The following is a 25,335-nucleotide window of genomic DNA, read 5'->3' on the forward strand; positions in this document are numbered from 1 at the left end:
GGGAATAAGGGGTTTGAAATCTCCATATAAGGGCAAAGGAATGTAAACAAGTGAGGCGGAGCTATTGAGCTGAACAGGGTTGGAGGAAACGAGTAACCCGACCTCTCGCCTCTATTTTACGGGACTACCCCACTGGGGAAAAGAAGGAATAGGAGGCAGGCAAAATAGCGATATATCGTATGAGAAAGGGATGGGGGTTGGGGAGAAGACAGAGGATGAAAACAACATTCCTGGAGCTCAAGACATATCCACTCTGTAAAAAAGACACTTTGTAATTAAAGGCAAAGATTAACTTCTGCCAGGAGCCCAGAGCTATTTTCATGAAAAATTGCAGGCAAGTTGTTTTTCCTCTCAATCTCGTGTGTCAGAAGAAGACACATTATCTGCCTTCAAGCACAAAACGGGATAAAAACATGTAAAAAAGAAAAAAAAAGGCCTTGTTAGAGTTCATGAACTGTTTTTGAACAAACAGATTTAAGTCATTTTGCTCACGCTGGATATGCAGCCATAGCTTCACAAGTATTTTAAAAGCTTGTGAGCTGGAGAAAAAAAAAATCACTCATTTCTGCATTCTTCTATTCATTACATTTGGTATTATGGTGCTGTCAGTCCTTTAAAAAATATCCACCAATTACAGTGCAGAGAGAAGAAAAACCACAACTCTTCCGTAAGTTGCGCTAGCTTTAGGAAGTCTGGTTGGGTACGACTATGCAATTACCCAGCCCTCTCTGTTCCGTCTCGTTTATAACCTTTTTTGCCTTTCCACTAAAAGTGGGAGTCAAAAACATAATGAAGACAATAATATTTTCTGAATATCCAAAAAAAAAAAAAAAAAAAAATTCTAATGTGCCTTGTCTATTCGTAGACAGTGGAAGTAAAAGGTTGAAATTGGCCAGCAGCATTCTTTTATTGTTTCATGGATGCAAACTACTACACCCAAAACAGATTTGACAAACGAAGATGCACAAGCTCCACCAGAATGATGAGGTCGTTGTGATTATAATTAATGGGGTCATTGGAATATTCAACAAAAACATTGCAATCCATTATTTTTCCATTAACTTAAGGTCCTAATCTATGGAGAGATTTTTTTCTTTATCTCGTCTTTCTTTGCATAATAGCTTAAGCTCAGATAGAGTGAAATGACGGTGTCTGTGAACAGCAATATTCAAGTCTTACCAAAGATTCACAATTGGATTTAGGTCTGGAACTTCCAACACTAGTCTCAAATCTTTTTCAGCCTCTAGCTGTTTATCTTCTTGGATTGCATTGCATTTAACTTCATTCAACTTCCTGCCAAACCTTCCCACCAATGTGTCGTTTTTTTCCTTCCACATTACAATTATGCACCATTGTGACTTGGTCTATCATATAATCCCAGCAAAACACATTTAAGTTTGTGCTTGTAACTTTTTATATCGCTTGTACCTTTACATGCTACGTTCCATTTTGAATATTTTTGCGAAGCACTATACGTGTGCTTTTAGAATGTGCATTACATGAACAATGATTTACAGATGGGGTGTTATGTAAAATCATGGCAGCCATTCAGGGATGCTTAAATGCTTACTCGTACCAAGAGATGCTTATTTCAACAAAAGCTCCTACATGGAGGTGCAGTTTCCAGCCAAGCTTCCGCCAATCAGAGCACCCCTCCCCCAGCTCCATCAGACTAGTGGCAGCAACAATTAGCAAACACTTAGTGAAGCTGCACATCTGCTGAGCTTATTATACTCAATCCATCGTTCTTTAAAACGGTTGTAAATGGAATAATGGATGAACATTGTTTGGGTGACTTGCTGGAGGTAGAATGTGGGGGTAAAGCAGGAGATTTGATAGAGGTCAATTTCAAGGCATGAAGTTACAATGTCAAATTTGTTTGAGGTTACGTTTTATTTACAGCATTTTTAACAACTGACGGTATGTGACTGTGCTATAAAGTGGAACTAAGTTCCTGGAAAATGCACAGTTCCTCCACTTTAAATGAGAGCACAACGTGAGAGAATACTCAGAAAAGACAAATTCAATTCGAGTAAATTTCAGGATTTGAGAACATTTACTTTGAGTATTTATGCTTATAATTTGACAATGCAGTCGGTTTTAGACTTTTACCCAAAATGCAAGCCTAAAGAATTCAACAAAAGCACCAAAAGTAGCATAATGCGTGATCATATAATATGTAACTTATCTTGTCAGCTAAGTTGTATGGGGAACAAAAAAAAGTGTAAGACTTTTATATATGCATTACAATATTGACTCAACTTTTAATCAAATCTCATTCCATCTATAAAAGATAGTGACAAATTAGAAGCAGGGTTTGTGGCGACACTAAGCAAAGACAGCCGACCAGTTCGAAAATAAACTAAACCAAACAACAATCATCTTAATTCTCACTTTGCAGCAAACACACTCTACCAATTAAAATAGAGACACCGAGGTAAATAACGTTTTCTTCTCACAACCTTATCACTAAGGTGTCAAACAGCTTCCAGACTTCCTCCTCCTCCGGAGACGTCACTTGGTGAGAGTGTCTTTGAAGCAAATTGGTTCAGGGCGAGCTCTTCTGGTAAGTAGATGCAGAATTTCAGCTAAGTTTTCCATCCCTCCTCTCATATGTTCGAGTTTACATGCGAAAACAAAGCTGTAAACATCCCACATGAATGCTGTGGAATCAAGGGAGTCGGGATATAGAAAAGCTCTTTTGTTCATGCCTCTCCTTTCCTTTGATGAATTCTTAAATTTGTGTGGTTTTCTTTTCATTGCAATCCCAGAAGCTGGCGTTAAAACTTTGTGTGGACGTGCTTGCTTTTTTTTTTTTTTTTTTGTTTTTTTTGTTTTTTTAAATGAAAGTTAAAAAAAAAAAAAAAGGCTGACTGTTTTCATCAAGTCAAGCTTGGCTTATAAAAACACTCAATGAACACTGGGAAAGGGTGGATTTGGGTTTTAATGTTACTACCACGTAGCTCTATTCTGAGAGGTTGTTGTGAATGCTGTGGTTGAGTGGAGAGCGACAACCACAGCGAGGACAAGACGCTCCGACAGGGTGGTTCTCTAAGTACATATGTGTATATAACTATATATACACATATATGCATGTGGGTGTCCATGAGTGAGAATTTGTACATGTGTGGGATCCCTATTAACTTGAAGAGTCAACAAAGAAGAAATCTCTTGAGAACCCCCGGCTCTTCCTCTGAACCCAGCATTCCCAAAGTGAAACAGCACTGCTTTCCACAAAAACAACACTTCTTGCCATTCTCGTCATACTGCATGCCAAGGTAGCATTTTGACCACTTTCCTTTCTCGCCACTTTAAAAGGGTTACATAAACCACGTTAGTGTCACTGGTGTGAGAGGTTATTCATAAATAGCTTGGGCTATTTTTGGGGAAAGGAAAAAGGGGGGTTAGTGTGACTGTTTGTTTATGCAGAACAGTAACTACTTTGAAATAGCACCTGTGATTCGGGCTGCATTCATGAAATTTCCAATATTTTTCGAGTTCAGTAGGTGAATCATCATTGCAGACCTTAGAGGTGAAATAACGTCTTCTGAGTCAAATTACATCTAAAGCAGCATAGCGTCTGTACCTTCACCATCACAGATGTTCTTGTACGAGTCCCAGCGGGTCAGAGGATCTGCTGTGTTGTAATCCACAATAACATCGGGTCCGTTTTGCCACCTGTCAGCACCTGAAAACAAAATCCACACTCTTGAAGAACCTAAAAAGCTTTATGTAATATGTATTACAGACACACCTCACATAAATGCAAAACACAAAAGTCAGTGAATATCAATAGCAATTTACGAAAACTAAATTAAAACACAAAAAATAAGGAAATAGGATTACAAGAAAGACTAGTGCTAATGTTATAACTTCCAACTAGAACAGCTGGATTCTTTTTTTTTTACCATCACAAAGGTAAAAAATAAAAAATGCAAACAGTAAAAACAGAAAGGTTGAGTGATTTTTTTTATTATTATTTGATTTTTTTAAGTGAAGCATTCTTACCACCCTTTCTCTTCACAAAGTAAAATAAACATTTATCTGAAAGGGTCTCGTTTTTCTTTTTCCACCAAACTAAATTTAGTGAAAACTACTACCAAAAGTAGCTTTACGTGCAACTCCAGTATGTGGAGATCGTCATATTAACAAATTAGGCACATAGGCGTACATAACACAGTGAATAACAGAGCCACGTAGTTTCTTTCCAGTTGGATTCGGAGGACAGCACATGCTGTGTTTCTTTACCTCTCTGTCAGCACACACTTCATACTACATTTCCCCTCTGTGGCGTTCCACATCCCCTCTCACCAGGGGAGCAGAGCGAGGAGGGAAAATTAAGAGGGCACTCTATCTACCTTTCTAATTAATCAAACTTGTGTTTGCTTATTAAAAAAAACAAAAAAAAACTGCACAAGCAAAACTTACCTGGAATTCTTTCTGGTCCTTCAGAAAAGATAAGTTCAACCTTGCCGTAATCTGGAAATCTGGGATCTATAATGACAGCAAACACAGGAATGGTGTAACTGTTTTGGCATTCAGAACTGGAAAATGTACTCTTCTACTGTCTTTCTTTCACAACACAAGAAAAATTGCCAGTAAAATCTGTGTCCAGTCTGAGTTTAGTGGGGACCTTATGAAGCAGGAGAGCTGCTGTTTACTAGGAACTGCAGGTTGAGGCCCGTTCTTAGAGGTTGTTTTTTTTTTTTTTTTTTTGCAGGTGTACCTTTGTTGGCATTCTCCATGTCCTCCTTTTCAAATATCAGGTTGTAACCCTGTACTGCTCCCGTGTGGAACTGGAGCCGGAAAATCACCTCCCGTTCTGACGTTACATCACTTTTGTGATAGCATTTAATCTACAAAAAGAAAGCAAGAAATCAACATGATTACAGCAGTCAGTATTAAAGCCTGCTATCTTTGTGAACATGTCTTGTTGTCTCTCTCTTTTCTTTTTTTTTCCTACCATGATGTCCCCTTTCAGGAGCTGGGCAGGCTCCAGATTGATACACACGCGATCCCTGTGATTTGAACCAATGTGACTTGAACAAAAACAACAGGCGGTATGGTCAAAGTGAGCTGGCGCGAAGAAGCCGTTACTTAAATTGAATTAAAATTAGCATTATTAGCATAATTAAAATTTGAGCGACTTACTAGACTCCAGAGAAGTACACTGCTTGCATTCCTTGGTAGACTTTGATGTATGGGCAACACACTGAACACAAAAGAAAAAAAAAACAAAGGAAAACCTGCAATTAATGTTTTTTTCAATGCACTTTGATAACATGACCTCTGGGCATTATTTTGCTGAGGGCTGAAGTGTGATAAGCTGTTGTTGTGGGAAAAGAATTTTAGCTCCACGATGTGATGACGACTTCTTGTTGATTCAAGGAAATGAGCAAAAACAATAATTTCCACCTAAGCACCTCAAAATGAAAGAATTCCCAGTGCTCTGTTGTGAACAGGGAATTTAGGAGAAGATTACGTTTTTTTACACAACGTCCATGTGCCTGAGCATGCGAGTGTGTTGGGGGGAAAAAAAAAAAGAAATAGGAATATAGTTCAAATAAGACTCTGATGTGGCTATGTTTAACCCTTTCATTGTAATTTCCCTGACTCTGGTGGGTGGATATTTTGATAAAGCAGTATGACTTTAACCTCTGCTGGCAGCCTCAAAGTTTGGGATCCCATGGAGGACGACACAGTGCAGGAACAAAGGTGAGGCGTTGATTTTCATGGACCCACTTAGTAAACTGTTGAGGATCCAAACATACCTGACGGGAATGCAAAGGTGAAGAGATTAACATTGAGCAAGACTATTAGGAGGTTTCCCACAACAGAAAACGTGTAGAATCATGCAGCAGAGAGCGGAAGGAATGTATATTACACAGGGTTCCAATAAATTACCCACTTATCCTTAATTACTCCAAGAGTAAATTAACTTTTAATAAAAGTGTTTATTAGATGTTCACTAATTTTGCAGCCGTCTGCTTCAGATGCATCACTAAATGCCGTCAGATGTCTGATCTTGGACCAGAATTTATTTACAAACCCCTTAATGTGTAAATGTGATGCCTGTAAAGAATGGCAAAATAAGCTATAGGTTTCAACATTTCTTTTTTTTTTTTGTGATAGATAGAGGTAGTAAAGAAAATGAATGAAAATTTACCAAAATTTTTACCTCACTAATAAAGGAGAATGAAACTACGGTATTTGATGATGGCTGATGCTTTTAAAGAAATGCTGGGAGTTTGTAGTTTTTTATCCATTTCATGTATACCAATTTTCTTTTCTTTTTTTTTTTCTCTATTTTTGGAGAGAAATTCAAGGTGACATTGGCTGAATTTAATCTCTGGTGAACATCTACCCGTTCTGTATGGTTTAACACATTTAACACATTTAAATAGTTTCCAGTGTCACCTGAAAATATCAGTAACCATCAAAACACAATGAGGTGGTTACCAGTGCAGAATAACGTTTATACAGCCACAGTTAACTTGCAATGATTTAGCCAAATTGAACTATTAATACAAACGTTGGGCATAAATATGTATAAATAAATCCTGCTTATAATAGTTTTCTTGAATAATAGAAAAATTCTTCCTCCTAAACCTAAAGGAATGTTAATTGGCATGTACTACAACTATTTAGATGAACGTGATAGCTGGTAGATGGGTCTGTGATCAAATATTAAAAGTTTTTGTCATTTTATTTTATTTTTATTAAGTCAACAAAAAACATATGATCTTCAGCATAAAAACTAATATATTTGTTAACAAACATTCAACAATTGATGGCATACTTTTTTTTTTTTAGTTATAATTTGCCGTAGGAAGAGCTTAGCACTATTAGTTAGTTGCTGAATTACAGTGGTCATTATTGGAGAAGAAAAAAAGTTCTCAAAATAAATTTGAAGTATAGTATAGAAAAAGTTATTCACAACCTCCACAGATGAAAAATATCTTGCTGAAAGTTTTGACAGACATTCGTGGGCGAGATGGGTAGACGAAACACTTCAGCACATCAGTGTGAGCAGTGATGAATCACAAAATGTTAGAATTACACCAGGTCATTACGAGAGCCTTTTCTTATTTAAACAGCGGATGCCCATCAGCTAAAAGGTATTGAGTGTATGCTATGGAAAAAAGTGGGTCGGAAACCTGAATGTTTGGAGGGAGATGCATATTGGGTCAAACAGGACATGGTGTGGCCCTTCCATGCCTCTGAATGGTAGGGTACAGCTCTGTTATGGGTCTTACCGCTTCTGTGAAGGTGTCATCAGAGCTGAGACCTTGTCATCGTAGTATTTCCTCATGGCAAAGCGGTCCAATGCTTGATCAGCACTTTGAGGGAGACAGAAAGACGCACTAAACACTTTAGGTAATTATGACTCAAGAGAGAGCTTACACTCTGGACTATAATAGTGCTAACCCAAACTCGCTTCAGTTGCAGCAAGGCAGACATTTACACACACTCACGTCTGAAAACAGGGAAAGTAAGTTGAGAGACAGAAGATTCCAGGAGAGAGGAAGAGAATCAGCCTTAAGTAAACACAGAGGGACAGAGAGAGGGCCGAGTGTGTTAACAGCTTGGTTTATTCAGACAGACCTAAAGCTAATAGACCCCGCCGCATTTTAACCAGACCTCTGCTTCCTTTCCTCTGCTTCCTCTTAATTTGTTTCTTTCCCTTCTCCTTCTCTTTGTCTTCTTTTCGTTTTTGTTCTGACATCTACATTCAGACCAGCGAGCTACACTGTCTCTCAGTTGGGCAAAAGCTTAAATTAGAAACCGGCTTAATCAAATGGTGACCTGTGCTCAAGCAACAGTGTCTTTCCATGTGCAGGAGAGAGCCAGACTGCATTTAAAAAAAAAAAAAAAAAAAAATATATATATATATATATATATATATATATATATATATATATACACCTCCAGGTTTTTGTGATTGATAAAAGTAATGGAAAAATCCATCATTTTGGAGGCTTTACCTCCTTAAATGTAACCAATAAATGACTACAAACTCAATTTGAAAAACAAACTGAAATCTTTCCAGAATAGAAATACATATAGTATAAGGACAAACACCCTCTCATGTCTATGTTCAGAATTAATGAACAGCAGATTCATCTTTCAACACGACAATGACCTAAAGCATGCATCCAAATCAATAGACTGGAAGCTTAGCAGTAGTTCAGCTAAACCCAACCTGATTTCAATATCCAGAGAAAATCTGAAGAGAGCTGTGAGCATTAAATGTTCAAACAATCTGATAGATATGAAGCAAAGTGAGGAAATACTGCCAGTATTTGCTATCCTGACTCAGTGCTGTAATAGAATAAAAACAAACTATACCATTTAGAGAGTGGATACCTTTACAGCTAAAGTATTTTTTTATTATTCTCCTTAAGATTTCAGTGTGTTGTATGGTTGATTTTAAAGGATATGAATCACCTTTTTTTATTTTGTATCTATTTCAAGCATGACAGTAGTATAAAATCATGCACAAGAACAAGGAATGCAAAAGACACGTATTTTTGTACCGCAGTAATCTTGACCTTATAGGTTCAGAAAGAATTACTCCTGATCTCATTCATTTTCTTATAAGGAAAAATCTGTCATTTTTCAAACCAACAGTTTGAAAAAAAAAAAAGATGTTTCAGTTCCCTGAAGCATCAGTTCTTTTGAAATTGTCTTTGCCAGCAATGCTCGTCAGAAAATAAAAAGGGCATTGTTCTTGAGAAATACATCTTTTGAAACCGACACTCTGGCCGGGGGATATCACAGGGTAAACACATGCTTCAGAGCTGATTCATGCAATTCAATCCAGGGTGATTCATGGCTCAAATCATGTGGTTTTCTTTTCATTCTGGAACCGGAAACTTTTGAGTCACTTTTCCAAATCACCTTAAGCCAAAATTAAAGGAGGCAGATAAATTAAATGTGGTCCAGCAATGACTTTGGTTATGGTCTAAACAAAATGAGTCTGCAGAAATGGTTGCGGTTCATTGTTCACCGACAACAAAGCGTGAACGCACATATGTTATGATGAATCTTGACTTCAGGGGGAAGGAAAAGAAGACCTTTATAGTAACATAACAGAAATCACAACATGGGTTGTGGTTACCTGGCAGACACGTCAGTGAAATGCACAAAGGAGGAAATGACAACACCAATTCGACCCTTGCCACCCTGCGAAAAACAAAATATGACATAGGATGACTCAGCACATGTGGTTTTTCTACTTTTACAGGCCTGCAAATACACCAAAAATATTTTTATTTGAGTTCAATGGTTTCTTTTTACAAAATTTTCCATCTTTAAAAGCTTTAAGTTTTTTAGTTCTAAGCTAAATTTAAATGTTATTAAAACAGCAAAGAAGTTCTTTGCAGTACTTAGTTAACCCTTGTGCTTACAAATGGGGTCCAACCAAGTTTTACGTGTGTAAAACTTGTAAATGGGTTACAAGTGTTATGTGTGATACAAGTTTTACACGCGTAAAACTCGTATCATTTGCCTCAGTCCTTGCACGCACAAGGGTTAAACCTAATTTTATTACATTTGCCAACTGTGCTAATTAACCCAGATGCACATCAAAAAAACAATTCAGCATTCTAACTTCTAACCTTAGAGTTCTTAACACTGATGCAAGAATATGTTGTAAGACTGTACTGCATTCACCGAGAGAATGAAACAAAATAACATGCTGCAATATTCAGATGTAGAATTAATAACCATACTGAAGCAAAAACCGCAGTATTTAAAAGAACAGAAAACTAAAAATGTATTTTCTCTGCAAAGGTTTTTGGGGCAAGGAAACACAACTTTGTTCATTCAATGTGACTGTTTTATTTTTTTATTACAGTACTACACTGCATTAAAAAATTATCAAATATTATATATTCAAGATCGGCCTAATGAATTGAAATCATTGTACATAATCTATAATAGATTAGGATTTTCCATTGACATTCTCACGGATGCCAGCAAAGTGTAAAAACACAAATTCCTGTAAAGGCCAGTATTTAAAGGTTAAGCTGATTTAAGTTTATGTGTTATATTCTAAGAAAAGGTATTTTTCTTAATCTTGCTGTATTTATTTTGATAAAACAATAAGGGTTCAGAACAAAAATACATAATAAGTAATTTGCTTAATAACTGATAAATTCAGCCGAGAAATTTTTGATGGGGTCAGATCTAGAGTATTCTAACTGTGCAATCAGAAGCTGAAAAACACAGGTGATCCTCCATGTTGAGTACACACTCACCCTGCAGTGTATAACGACCACATGTAACGGGTCGGCATTGAGCCAACTCTCCATGGCCTTACAGATGGTGCAGATCTTATCCAGCGGAGGAGCGTGTAGGTCTGGCCAACCGGTGTCCAAAGTCTACAAAATATCACAGTTTATGCCACTCTTTCCTTTACTTGGCCTGGTTGTTTCAGAAAATATTATCGAGCAGAAACGATACACTGTATATCCGTACCTTTGGGTTCATTCTGGTGAGGTCGTGTCTCCTCTCTGACAGGTTAATAATCTAAAGAAAACAACAAACCACAGACTAACAACAACATCTTACTGATTTCTGCTTTGATTCCAACTCTTAGCATGATTAAAGGTGCAATCTGAGATCAATACCTTCATCCAATAAGAACCTATTAGTTCTAGTTCAGATCAATGCGATGTGGACTCTCACATTTGTCTTCTTCTAATTCTTAAGGGTGAGACGGAGAATCAACACTCACCAGGTAATTATCTGCATGCTTGGATTTGAGCATTCGTGTGACATCCTTCAGATTAAGCGAGTAGATCTCCTCAGAGCAGCCCCGAGGAAAGGAGACGGCGATGATCCGCTCTGTGATATAGGTGAGGTCGAGCTCGTAACCCTCCTCCATCTTAAAGTTTCCTGTTATTCCTTTCGAGAAACATACAGACTGGTTACACAGAAGAACAAAGCACTGCAGTTCTCTCACACCATTCCCATTTTAAGCAGGTGACTTTACTTAAGTCAATATTTGATGGTCAAAGTCCCCAGCTTCAGTTATTGTGTCTGACTTTTCCACAGATATCTCTGGGGAAAGAAAAGACCCCAGCTCCACATTATAAGATAGAGAATACTTTACACAGCAGTGGTCAACAGAAATGTGTTGCAAGTACTGTACGGGTTGAAACTAAGCAAGGCCTTTTCTGCACAGGACAGATAATTGCAACGTGTCTGCAGTGCGAAAGGAGTATCACAACAATGGTGTTAAGTAACAGTGACAAAGTATAAAAAAAAAAAAAAAAAGAGTTCCAGTTGAAACCAGTTGTAAATCCCTGTGTGGCAGTGTGTCCCAGTTACCTCATGGACGTCAACTTCCTGCTGTGGCGGTACAGACTCTAAAGACTGAGTCATCATTTACCACCCCCTCCAAACTCCACACACAGATGTTTTGCTTTGTTATCTACTCATCTCAGTGTAAGCGTGCTGCCCATTAGCTAGAGAATAAGATATTTTATAGTTCTAATAGACTGTTAGAACTGTTGGCAAAGATAACGTGAACAGACGATTGAAAATACCATAAAGGATGTAAATGGGGAAAAAAAAAAATAAAAAAATCTTACCACAATACTAACCAGTCAGCCGCAAGTTTCAATCTATCTACGGCTGAAGAGCACAGCATTGCTTGAGTTATCACAGTGTGCTACAAACGAACCACTTGGGTTCTGGCACTCATGTTAAAGTAAATTTACAGCCCTTTTAGAAACTGCTAAATATTAATGAAGATTAAGCGTGCCCCTCTGTGCCAATTCATTTCCTCAATGGCAGAGGAACACAACACCAAGCCCAGGGCTCAGACGCAGACTTTAAATACTTCATATTTCAATCCAATTGAGAATTTCTGGGATGTGCCAAAACAAGCCCTATCCACAGAGGCCTCATTTATCAACCAACAGGACTTAAAAAACTGCACCAGCAACCACAGGGTATCCCAAGAAGTCTAAAGTCCCCCCCCCTCCCCCCCTCCAGATTAGTACAACTTGAAACAGACAAGGTTCACTTACTTACAATTCTTTGGAATCACAAATTGCAATTCTCCCTGTGCTGCAACTCTCATGCTGTGCGGTGCTCAAATTGTTATTTAGACAACAGATTTTTAATTGACTCATGTAAACGCATACCATAAACCACAAACTGTGCTGGTAAATAACTTTAAAAATATAAGCACTGCATGTGCTACAGTGAAAAGTAATAAAAGGTTAGTTTTATATAGTATGACCTATATTTTAATAATATAACTGATTATACTGGAAAATACAAATTTGACATATACTATGACCTGAGTTACAATTTTCAAAACCAATGATCTAATCACATCCTAAGACAAAGACAACCTTCATTTGACTTGATCATCTGGGCTGAAACTGGATTAAGTATTTATTATTCAGTTAAACCTTGTACAGGATCATTATGCCATTCACACTTTCCAGAATTATCCATTTATAATTTACATGTGTTTTTTCTATGCCATTGATTATCACAATCAATGGCGTAGATTACGATAATCTATGCCATTGATTAGATAGAGTATGCAATCTATGTAATCAATGCATAGATTGAAGTGATTGCATAGATTACAACTTTCACTTGTTGTTAAAGTGGTACTTTTACAAACAGCGGTAAAAGTACTTGGACTTCCTTTAGTTGTAAATACAGAGCAAATTAAACAATGTGAACTGTACTGGGAGGAGAGATAATTGGTATAAACAGCAATGTTTTTTATTTATATTTTTTAGAAAGGACACTGATATTTATTTCAATCAAATAAAAAAAAAAAGCTGACAGTGGATAATGAATTGGAAATCCGTTTTACCCCTGAAGTTAGTATGTGGATCTGGGAAGGACACCTCAGGTAATTATTGTGCTGCCTGACCAGACTAACTACTACCAGCAACAAAAAAGCATTACAAAGCTGACATTGATAATTAAAATATGTTAAAAAAAGAACCATCAGCACATGTAAAAGGTTTACAAGTAGTTATTACTGTGTTCTGCATGGTAGCCATATTGGATTTTGAGGCTCTATTTTGGCGATGAATATCCAACTTTGCCCGGTGGAATATACAGTTACTTTGGCCTAGCAGACCCTAAATTGATTGTTGTGAATAAATGATGCATAATAAAGAATGTATATGTAAGAGGACCCCAGGCTACAGTCCATCCATGAGTGGGCATAGTGAGGGAGTAATAAATGGGGGACAGTGTAGTCATGGCTTAAACCAACCCGCAGAGTGGAATGAAATAGGCCATGTGAAGAGGTCATCTCATCTCTAAGGGAAACTGGGCTGTGTTTTTCCACAGTGTGGTGGTTGAGTTCCTCTAAGCCACGGGCTGGTCCTCGGGGTTTGTTGGAACAAATGGCATATTTAGACCACTTCTCATATAACTCTAAAGGAAACCAGCCAACTAATAAGACGTTAATGAACTGACCAATAAATATTTAGGGAACTTTGCATTTCCATTAAGAGTGGTGAATTTTATCTTATAAACATGTCCTATATGATCTGGAGGTGTAACAGGATGACAGTGATTTAATCTGCTAACATCATGACCAGTACATTTCAACATTTATAATTGAACAGAGGGTTTTGAAGTTATTAGTAAGAATCACATGATACACTCAGCAGCTAATTTGTTAGGTAGTCACGTTCAACTGCTTATTAACACAACTGCAAAATCATCTAATCTAATTGTTTAGAATACACAATTTCTAAAAATTGGCTCCATCTACACCTTAGGCCTGGCCGTGTTGTCAGAGGAATGATTATGTTATCAACTTTTAGTATAACAGAGGACGTAGGCAAGCCGATCGGGTATAGAGACAACTGTTAAATAAAGGCCACTTGAGCCAACAAAACCTTTTAAAGAAAACAAAAAAACAAAAAGAGAAGCCCAGCAGATTTCTTTTCAGAAGTCGAGTATTATGGGTTTCACTATAATGCTCCAACTGGGATCTATCTATATTTTCATAACATATTGTTGATATTTTAGAATTTTGTGTTGGAGTTAATAAATCATAGGTTCAAAGTCTCACAATATACAGTCAAATTGTGGTTTGTTTGGGATCATTGAGAATAAGTAAATGATTTTTGGCAAAACATTATTATTTATTTATTATTTTTTGTTGAAGCAATCCTTCCAGTGACTAGCATGGGCAGAGCTTTCTATCAGACAAAATCCTCCTCCACTTTATTAAAAAAAAAGTGGAATGTGGCTTAGTTCTGTGAAATCTTCCATCCTTTGGAACATTAATGAGAACAATAAGCAACTTTGCCTGGTTACCCTCTAAAGACAGAAGCTGGACTATGTTTGGTTACTTGTCCTGATACATGCTTTTGGGGAGCCGTACAACATTTTAACCAGTTTATAAAAGAGTTTCTAAAAAAAAAAATATGCAAGATTGCAAATAAGAATTTCCAGTTTCCTACCAAATGTTTTTTCTCCATATAGAGATAGAATATTATGTTTATATTATTCAGTCTAAATAACATGTTTGTTGTTTACAACCATGCTAAACTATCCCTGAGGGGAAACTTTACCAAGCAGATGCCAAGCTCTATATTAATTGTTTGACCTAGTCCAAATCATTTCCAAATGATTAAGTTCATCCATGAATTTAAATTCACATCTTACAGTATTATGGAGGACTGAAGCAATCACCCTAATTTTTTCTACAGCAACTCCCCCACTTCTGTCACTCATCACTCAGACTTGCTTCAGCACGCACTAAAAGATAATTGGTCTTTAATTTTCCCTGACTGCTTTTGTTTCTTGCTTGAAGCACAGCATTAGCTCACAAAGGCTCAGAGTAAAGCCGCGGCAAGGTTCTCAAATCCAGAGCCCACCCATGGCACTGAGAACAAGGCTGGCATAAAGAGTGTCAGCCAGGCAAGAAGGACTCGAGAGACATGTTGCCAGGCCTATGGTGAGCAAGCTGAAACAGGTTTCCAAAGGTCAGGATGTTGGGGATTAGGGTGTGTCTGGCTCCCTTCAACCACCCTGCAGGTAAGTGCTTGACTAGGCTGTGCTGGTGCTGTCAGCCACGTTTACACATGCATGACCAGTACTTGCAAGCTGCTCCAAATGCCTTTCTTCCAATTATCCTGAACAGCTCTGAAAATAAATTCAAAACATTCAGTTTCAATGTTAAATGCATGAAGAGATGTATGGAGTAGCGTGTGTGTTAAACATTCCATTTCTGACACCACACTGCTAGAAGATAAGACGTTATCTTCTAGCGGGTAAATCGAGAAGAATTATAGGGTTAGATATGAGATGCATAAAGAAAGATACAACATTTGGCTTCTGATTACCATGTTCTTTGACCATGTCATAGTTTGTAGTTTTAATTTGTTTGCATTCTGACTTTCATTTAACTGAAAAGACAGCAACTCATAGCCCACTGCCATGGGTCTTATGGTACCCACTTTGAGGTCTCTTCAAATCTACCGAAACAGCTGAGGGTAATCTACTTTAACAAGTTATTAGTTTATTGAAGTAACTGTGCTCATGTTCATCATTCAAACAGAAATTTTAAAATTCCAAAATTTGTTTTGCTTATGTATTGTTTTAGCAAAGCAACCGATATTACCAAGATTCACTCATAGTCAAACGGCTAAATGATGAAAAGCAGATCTGGGTCACTTCTATTCTAATATTACCATTTCATACATTGGTACTTAATGGTAAGCAGATCAGTACAAAACTGAAAAATATATGGATGTGGTTAGGAGGAGTAAAGGAAATGTGAGTGGTGCACAAAGAGTGAAGCCGCTGTTGATTTTTTTGACCATGACACTATCTGACCACTTTATTCGATGCACCTGCTCAATTGCTTTGTCAGCACAAATTACAACGGAGACAATTCAGGGGAGAGTTTACAGTCTGCTTCATAATCATAGCAAGGCACTAATACATAACTTCTTATAACTAAGACATTTGATCCCAGCTCCATAGAAACACTGATTTACCCTGTTTCAATACTGATGGTGATGTAATTGTCGGGAGGAGACGTTTTGGCACGTGCTGAGCCCCTTTATGTCCGCTAAGAATAGTTTAAATGTCACAACCTGCCTAAGAATTGTTGCTCATAATGTCCATATCTTCATGACCACAATGGCTAAAGGATAGTGCACAATTTAGCAAAGATGAAATCATCTCAAACTAGTTTCGTGAACATTACAGTGAATTGCATAGACCAATGCCCCCTACAGTCACCAGATCTCTGCCCAACAGTGCACCTCTTTGATGTAGTGGAATGAGAGATTTCCATCAGTGACGTCCAACTGTGTGATGATGGTATTGTATGTAAATACGCACTAAAATCTCTGGAATGTTTTGACACCTTGATTCTGAAGGTAAAATGGGGTCCAATTCAACAACTGGCAATTTTTTTTTTTTAATTATGTCGCTTATCAAATTATGGACTTTGCTACAAAGTCAAATTGTCATGATGGCCAATCATCTGTGTCCTAAGCACTCAGATTTTGTCAAAGTTTCTTCAGTATAAACACCAATATTCAAACTGAATTGCTTCTGTTGACTTAAGCACCTGTTTTATGATTGAAACACTGGAGCAACCAACCTCTGTACGCCCCCCAAATTTTAATATGTGCATTAAACTAAGGTTATTTGTCTACTGTGAAAGAATACAGCGTGCCTGTATTTCAAAGTCAGCCATCATCTGTGCTACAGTGGAGCTTCCGTCAAAATCGGTGGTTAACGATTCTGTTTTGCACATTGAGAAGAAGCAGGGATACATATAGGTCAGAACACTGCTGTCTGAGAAGAATGATCTCCTGATTTATTTGCCTGAAAACCTGAGAAACACAAATGGAGTCATAAATACCTCAAGGAGTCTGGATTGCCTTCAAGTCAGTTGCTGAACAGCGTCTTAGTGTGATTTTAAGTATCTGTAAGAAATGTGGATGACATTTCTCCTTATTTGTCCTGCAGAAATAAGCGTTCCTTCTAGCCAAGAACCCAAATCAAATGGCAGAAGTTTTTAATTAATAAAACATTTGTTTAAAGATTTTTGTCCATAAGTTATGTAAAGTCATGTTTTTTGTTTTTTTTTGTTTGTTTGTTTTTTTCTAACTTAATCTCTATTCATAGTTAAGAAAGAAAGTCTGTTTTTTGATGTTGCGGGATACCATGCTCATTGTGACATGGCAGGCTGGTGTGTAACAGCAGAGAGAAGGACAAGGCCACAGTTTGTTCTGGCCTTTTCCTGTCAGGGCCTCTGTATGTTTATGCTGTGGTTTTGACACCCATTCAAGCTTGAAGAACTGAAATAAATAAGCCATGAGAGCAATTGAAAAAAAAAAAAAGTCAAAGAAGTGGGTCCGCAGTATTTTTAGCACATTTATTCTGCAAGCCTGAAACTCTAGTATGTAGTTGTCTGACTTTTTTTTCACAAGCCATGTTGAATAAAAAGAGCGGTCTCAGCTCCGAGCAGATATGTGCGCTCTCGGAACCTCCCCAAGTACCAAGTACTCCCTAATTACCATTTTCTATCTCAAGGTCATGGTGGAATGCGTTCCAAAATGGATTAGGTTCCTACTCTCACGCCGCCATTCCCATTTCGCTCTTTCTTGCCATTCTTTGCCCCTTTATTGCTTTCATTCCCCTTTCTTCTCAACAATCTCCACTCTGTCTAATGACTTACACATGTTAACCAAATTGCCTGCAGCAGCAAAGCAGTGACAAAATGTAATGTTCTGGTTCTCCGTCACATTCTGCAATCACAGTGTTGTTTACAGTACACAATGCCAACCCTTTGGCAGCCCACACAGTCAGAATAATTCATTCAGCTGTTGCTTGTATTTATAATTGCGATCTGTTATCAGTAAAAAAAAAAAAAAAAAAAAAAAAAAAAAAAAAAAAAGTCGACACTCTTCTTTTTTTAGGAAGGCAACATACTTTTACTTATTTAAAGCTACCAGCCACTACTTTGAAACGTTTCTTTAAAAATCAAACTCACTTCAGATTTAGTTTAACTGTAGAAAACATATAAATTTTTAGAGTTCATGAGCTATTTTGTTGCATTTAATTTAGATAAATATATCCTCCGTGTGAATAAGCTTTCACTCCAACATGCCTCTGGTGACAACATATAAGGCATAAGACAAGTGATCACACGAGATCAACTTGTAGTTTGTTTCCACACCCCCATCTTTATTCATGTTTTATTAAAATTTCTCCTTAAACATGTTTACTCGTGTTTTTACATGGCTGCAGAAAAAAAACAACAACAAAAAACAAACATTTGTGCTCATTAAAATTAAATGCATGCACCAAGCATTTAAAAAATACACTTTTTTTTTTCTTGAATTCTATAACCCACAACAGTTTTGCAATTGTATACCCTTACTTATTTACATGTTTATTTTTTATGTTGTTGATCTACAGTGAGTTGAACATAGCTTTTGGACTAAAATGAATCTTCTTTCTTAATTTTTCTTTGGATATTGCATGTCTAGTTTATATTTGAACAGATAAAAATTGCAATATTTCTTACTTTGAATTAGGAAAAAAATATTTGTGTAGTCTGCAAGTACTTTGTGGTCTATCTGGCTAAAAAGTTTGAATACCATCTGTTCAGGGTTAAAGCATGGAAATTGGCATTTACCCATTTCGTATGCACAAAAACCAGTCAGAGTAATTTAAACAAAGTACAAACAGATTCAGATTAGACTTGTAGAAGTCATGAAGACAGTCAGTATCAACGGCAAGGGGTTTATCAGAGCTCAAACATGTGAAGCCAAACTCCATGAAACTGAAACGTTACTTGGCATAGTCTTTACTACATGCTGTAAATGCTATTCCATTTATATCTGTTGTAATAGCATCAACCTGAACTGACACAACAATTTTGCTGTCGTTTCCTCAATGAACCTTTCAAACGTTGTATTTTGTAAAACTATACAAAAGAAGTCCATACTCTGCTACCATGTTGTGTTTCTTTTGTCAAGACATATTTATTAATGTCAGAAAACACACAACTGGAACCACAACATCTTTGAAATAAATAATAAAAAAAAAGCTTTACTTTTGTTCCAAAATATTTTTCCCTTACTCATAAGTTTTTCTGTGAGGGTTATCCTGAAAGAGCTTCATCTGTAAAATGTTTAGAACAACAAACGTTTTTGTTTTTTTTTGCTGGTTAAAAGAAAAGTCTGCAAAAGGGAGTAGATGCAGGTGTTTGTCTGATCTCCAGGTGAAAATAAGTTTGTAGCTGCTGTGATGTAAGCACACTCGTACATGTCATCAACAATGGCTGACTTAGAAGCAGAGCCCTCAGGACACAAATACCACAAAGCAGCTGTACCTTAAGCAAAAAAGGGTAAATCTGTTTGCCTCCACGATACACCCCCTGGCAGAAGACGCCAAGCAACAAAGCGAATGTATTGCCTTTTACTTCTGTCTGTGCAAGTCACTCACAAGCATTATTCCATATGCTTCACATTATAATGGTGCACCATAACCCAAAACAGCAAGAAACCCCAAATTACAGCCACAGTAAGAAATACAATTCACTGTAGACTAAAAACATAAGGTCCAGCCAAGCTGAAAGAACTCCAGTTCAAATGCTTTCATTGGCACTTTTACAGTGTGTAACACACACACACACACACACACACACACACACACACACACACAAACACATACATACATACATACATACATAAGTTTCTAAGTTTCTGAATAGTTTTGATGATTCTTTGACTTTACAACCCACTTTTGGTCCACACACATTTCTGAAGTTTGGCTAAAATAAAATTGCCCAGCTTTCTGCCCTCGCATTTAGAGAGCATAGCCCCGTTTACCCAATGTGACTGAGCAAAAGGCTGAATAGAAGCACGGGAAAGTTTAAACCAAACCACTCAAGTCAGGAAGTCCTTTAACTTTAATTACTGACCAACGCGACTTTAAAACCCTCCCTGCCAAGAAAAAAAAAGAGCCCAAAAATGTGACTTACCTTTTAAGGAAAAGCGTTCTTCCTCCGCCCCCCTCAGGATTTGGATTCTTTTAGTCAAAGTTGCTGACAGAGAATGAGTGCACTTAAGTCCAAAGAGCCCTCAGTCCGTCATGCAAGCTTAGTGCGGGGTGAGAGACTCATTTTGCTCTGCTGGAATGTGATCTCGGGGTGATCCGAAGCCCTTCGGCGGGTTTACTGTCGCTCAAATGAATCCGCAGCTCTCTTTGGCTTCTTCTTCTTCTTCTTTCTTTTTATCCCTCCCCGATGATAAAATGGAAGTCCTTGTTTGGTTCCTGAACCTCCGCTCCTCTTGTTGATTCTGTTCAGTTCACTTCCTCCAGCCCAGGTAGCCACTGAAGCCGCCACAAGTTCTGGCAAGGGGATATTCCTCCCACTGCGCCGCAAAGGCTCTTTCCTCTAACTCCCGCCCCCTTTTCCCTTTACCTCCCCTTTCTGAGGCCTCCCTTCATTTGTGTTCTCGCCATCACTTCTCTCCGAGTAGCCAACCCCCACAGGAGACCCTAAAAACTATAATAGAATGCTTAACCACACACACAAAAAAAATCTACTCGTTTATCGACATTTGTGACACATTCGATACTCTGTTATTTATGCAGCAGGTTTTATACCTGCTGTACAATATTTCTGTTTTCCTGTAAAATAACCATGTTTTTATTAGGCCCGAGCAGCTAAGCGCTGCGAGAGCCTATTGAAACCTTGCTGTTTCTTATTAGGCCCGAGCAGCTAAGCGCTGCGAGAGCCTATTGAAACTGTACTGTTTCTTATTATTATTATTATTTTTTTTATCTTCCCAAATGAATTGGCTTTTTGGGGGCTTTATCATATTCAAAAACTCACCAAACTTGGCGGGGGCATAGAGCCCGTGTAAAATTTACGTATTTTAAGGTCCCGGGAAAAATCGCAACAGAAACGGCTCAAGGGCGCCACCTAGCAACTTTCAAAAGACCCTTTCCTATTCACTTACTTTATCGTAGAGACTTGAAACTTGGTACACTTGTAGAGCTCCCCAAAACACTCAGAATTTACAATTAATGTCATAGTGCAAGTATCACAGATTGTCGGCCATTTTGGATTGAAGTTCCGATTTTGACCCGATTTTGGGCGTTTGCAGGGTTCGCATTTGATCGAACTTGTCCTAGGGATTTCGATCGATCGGCTTCAAACTCGGTCAGATCGTTCAAAAGGCATGGCCGATCCAAAGTTATCGTAGGTTTGCGTTTTCGGGCTTGCTGAAGGGGTCTTTCCGGGGGTCAAAGGTCACCGATTCGCCATGAAACATCAAACTGTTATAACTCTTTGAAAAAAAGTCATAGAAGCACCAAACTTTCAGTGATTGATCATCATGGGATGCTCTACAATACCCAACGGTCAAATGATGACGTCATTTAGGCCACGCCCCCTGAGAACAGGAAGTGTCATTTTTTACGCTGAACGGTCGCTATCTGACCCCTTTGACCTAATCGAGGTGAAACTGTGTCCACAGACAGAAAACATGTTGGTGTGTTGAGGATTCCAAGCCAAGCTCATTTGAATCCAGCAGGTGGGCGTGGCGGCGTGGCGAAGTGACCCTAAACGCCGTGTCCTTACGTTTGGCTGTGGATTCCACAATTTTGAGGCCAGCTGCACCAAACTTGACATGATTGATCCTGGTAGGGTCCCCTACGATCCTATGTTGTCATAGTCTGACGTCATCTAAGCCCCGCCCCCTCAGAAGAGGAAGTGCTTTTTTTTCCATGGAAAGTTGCCTTTATGGCTCACTGCACCTAATCAACATGATTCTGTGTTGGATGACAGATAACATGTTAGTCTCACTTGCTTTAAAGCGCCAAGAGTCTTCTGTAGAGGGCGTGGCCGTGGGACCGCGGCGAAGCAGAGGTAACGCCGCCGCCATACGTTTGGCTCTAGATTCCACATCGTTCAGCCCAGCTGCACCAAACTCACTAGGATGCATCCTTATCCATCCCCGAACAGGAATCCATAACAGTCGTTGATGGGCGTGGCCTAATTTCTCTACAGCGCCCCCTAGAAATTTTTAAATGATCAGCCCCAAGCCATGCTTTAACCTAGAATTATGAAACTTGGTACACATGTGTATCATGTCAGGACCTACAAAAAAGTCTCTTAGAGCCATGGTGCAAACCCAACAGGAAGTCGGCCATTTTGGATCAAAATCAGCCATTTCCTCTTTTTCATAGACATCGCATCTGATCTATCTCCTCCTGCAGCTTTTGAGATAGAGACTTCAAACTCAGTCAGCAGAGACTTGAGACATTAAAGATGAAAAGTTATCGTAGGAATTTTTCTATGTCAAAGCATGTGGGCGTGGCTAAGTCCCAAACTTTGACTATTCGCCATGAAACATCAAGATGCAATAACTTCCACATAGAAGGTCACAGCTGCATCAGACTTCCTATATCTGACTACAGACCACCCCTCATCACATTGAGATGGTCAGTTGATGACATCACCTTAACCCCGCCCACTTCCGACAGGAAGTCACCTGTTTTTTCTATTGTATGTCTTACTTTTACTCTCTAATTCTTATGGGTTTCATCCTGTGCAGGCTGACATGAAATGACATGATGATGAACTCTCCCATGATGAACTCTACTGACCCGTGGGAGCGTGGCTAAGTCCCAAACTTTGACTATACACCATGAAACATGAATGTGAAATAACTTCCAAATGCCAGGTCAGAGCTGCATCAGACTTTCTATGTCTCATTATAGATAAGCCCTCATCACAGTTATGTGGTCGATTGATGACATCACCCTTGCCCCGCCCACTTCCGACAGGAAGTGACCTGTTTTTTCTACTGTATGTCTTACTTTTTCTCTCTAATTCTTATGGGTTTCATCCTGTGCAGACTGACATGAAATGAAATGATGATGAACTCTGCCGTGATGAACTCTACTGACCCGTGGGGGCGTGGCTAAGTCCCAAACTTTGAATATACATCATGAAACATGAATGTGAAATTACTTCCTAATGCCAGGTCACAGATGCATCAGACTTTCTATGTCTCATTATAGACCAGCCCTCATCACAGTTAGGTGGTCGATTGATGACATCACCTGAGCCCCGCCCACTTCCGACAGGAAGTCACCTGTTTTTTATACTGTATGTCTTACTTTTACACTCTAAAACATGTTGGTGTGTCATGGATTCCAACCCTGTGCACACTGACATAACATGAGATGATGATGAACTCTGTCAGTGCCTACAGACCCGTGGGGGAGTGGCAAAATGGCTGTCCCTCGCCATATGCATACGATCGTCTCTTATTCACAAACGCATCATCCTATTTGCACCAGACTTTTTATGAGTGAAACTTGTGAACCTCTGAGGAGCCCAATACAGTTTAATTGCAATTTGACTCCACTGCGCCCCCTAGGTTAATCAAACAGCTGTATCTCCTTGCCACATGGCCCAATCTGCTCCAGATTTTGGGTGCATGGCCAGGGAACGCTGCCCAAGACATCGAAGCGGATCGCGTGGAGGACGGCGCGCGAGCGTCGGCAGTGGCCGGCGGGAGGCGGTGCTGGAACATCCGCGGTGGCTATAGGCTTGAGCGGCGCTTGGCTGCGAGGGCCGCTTGAGGCTCCGCGGAGCTTTAATTAGGCCCGAGCAGCTAAGCGCTGCGAGAGCCTATTGAAACCTTGCTGTTTCTTATTATTATAGTTCTTCAGCCAAATGAATTGGCTTTTTGGGGGCTTTATCATATTCAAAAACTCACCAAACTTGGCGGGGGCATAGAGCCCGTGTAAAATTTACGTATTTTAAGGTACCTGCAAAAATCGCACAAGAAACGGCTCAAGGGCGCCACCTAGCAACTTTCGAAAGACCCTTTCCTATTCACTTACTTTATAGTAGAGACTTGAAATTTGGTACACTTGTAGAGCTCCCCAAGACACTCAGAATTTACAATTAATGTCATAGTGCAAGTATCACAGAATGTCGGCCATTTTGGATTAAAGTTCCGATTTTGACCCGATTTTGGGCGTTTGCAGGGTTCGCATTTGATCGAACTTGTCCTAGGGATTTCGATCGATCGGCTTGAAACTCGGTCAGATCGTTCATAAGGCATGGCCGATCCAAAGTTATCGTAGGTTTGCGTTTTCGGGCTTGCTGAAGGGGTCTTTCCGGGGGTCAAAGGTCACCGATTCGCCATGAAACATCAAACTGTTATAACTCTTTGAAAAAAACTCATAGAAGCACCAAACTTTCAGTGATTGATCATCATGGGATGCTCTACAATACCCAACGGTCAAATGATGACGTCACTTAGGCCACGCCCCCTGAGAACAGGAAGTGTCATTTTTTACGCTGAACGGTCACTATCTGACCCCTTTGACCTAATCGAGGTGAAACTGTGTCCACAGACAGAAAACATGTTGGTGTGTTGAGGATTCCAAGCCAAGCTCATTTGAATCCAGCAGGTGGGCGTGGCGGCGTGGCGAAGTGACCCTAAACGCCGTGTCCTTACGTTTGGCTGTGGATTCCACAATTTTGAGGCCAGCTGCACCAAACTTGACATGAGTGATCCTGGTAGGGTCCCCTACGATCCTATGTTGTCATAGTCTGACGTCATCTAAGCCCCGCCCCCTCAGAACAGGAAGTGCTTTTTTTTCCATGGAAAGCTGCCTTTCTGGCTCACTGCACCTAATCAACATGATTCTGTGTTGGATGACAGATAACATGTTAGTCTCACTTGCTTTAAAGCGCCAAGAGTCTTCTGTAGAGGGCGTGGCCGTGGGACCGCGGCGAAGCAGAGGTAACGCCGCCGCCATACGTTTGGCTCTAGATTCCACATCGTTCAGCCCAGCTGCACCAAACTCACTAGGATGCATCCTTATCCATCCCCGAACAGGAATCCATAACAGTCGTTGATGGGCGTGGCCTAATTTCTCTACAGCGCCCCCTAGAAATTTTTAAATGATCAGCCCCAAGCCATGCTTTAACCTAGAATTATGAAACTTGGTACACATGTGTATCATGTCAGGACCTACAAAAAAGTCTCTTGGAGCCATGGTGCAAACCCAACAGGAAGTCGGCCATTTTGGATCAAAATCAGCCATTTCCTCTTTTTCATAGACATCGCATCTGATCTATCTCCTCCTGCAGCTTTTGAGATAGAGACTTCAAACTCAGTCAGCAGACACTTGAGACATTAAAGATGAAAAGTTATCGTAGGAATTTTTCTATGTCAAAGCATGTGGGCGTGGCTAAGTCCCAAACTTTGACTATTCGCCATGAAACATCAAGATGCAATAACTTCCACATAGAAGGTCACAGCT

At 39.1% G+C, this 25,335-nt stretch overlaps 1 protein-coding gene across 1 annotated transcript in view; it reads right to left on the reverse strand.

Annotated features, from left to right (window-relative positions):
* Positions 1–20,627, reverse strand: part of LOC106925941 (tensin-3) — a 41,184-nt gene extending 20,557 nt beyond the window's left edge. The window contains exons 1-12 of the mRNA XM_088014995.1: positions 20,018–20,627; positions 10,742–10,911; positions 10,483–10,533; positions 10,263–10,385; positions 9,122–9,186; positions 7,257–7,340; positions 5,656–5,771; positions 5,152–5,212; positions 4,964–5,039; positions 4,727–4,856; positions 4,429–4,494; positions 3,587–3,688 (exon numbers count right to left, since the gene is read on the reverse strand). Of these exons, the coding sequence (XP_087871121.1) occupies positions 3,587–3,688; positions 4,429–4,494; positions 4,727–4,856; positions 4,964–5,039; positions 5,152–5,212; positions 5,656–5,771; positions 7,257–7,340; positions 9,122–9,186; positions 10,263–10,385; positions 10,483–10,533; positions 10,742–10,891 (1,024 nt within the window). The 5' untranslated portion in view covers positions 10,892–10,911; positions 20,018–20,627. The remainder of the gene's footprint in view (positions 1–3,586; positions 3,689–4,428; positions 4,495–4,726; positions 4,857–4,963; positions 5,040–5,151; positions 5,213–5,655; positions 5,772–7,256; positions 7,341–9,121; positions 9,187–10,262; positions 10,386–10,482; positions 10,534–10,741; positions 10,912–20,017) is intronic.
* Between the last annotated feature and the right edge of the window lie 4,708 nt (positions 20,628–25,335).

Source organism: Poecilia mexicana, unplaced genomic scaffold (genome assembly GCF_051168715.1).
Source record: "Poecilia mexicana isolate PSO_F unplaced genomic scaffold, ASM5116871v1 scaffold_17, whole genome shotgun sequence".
Classification (NCBI taxonomy): Eukaryota; Metazoa; Chordata; class Actinopteri; order Cyprinodontiformes; family Poeciliidae; genus Poecilia; species Poecilia mexicana.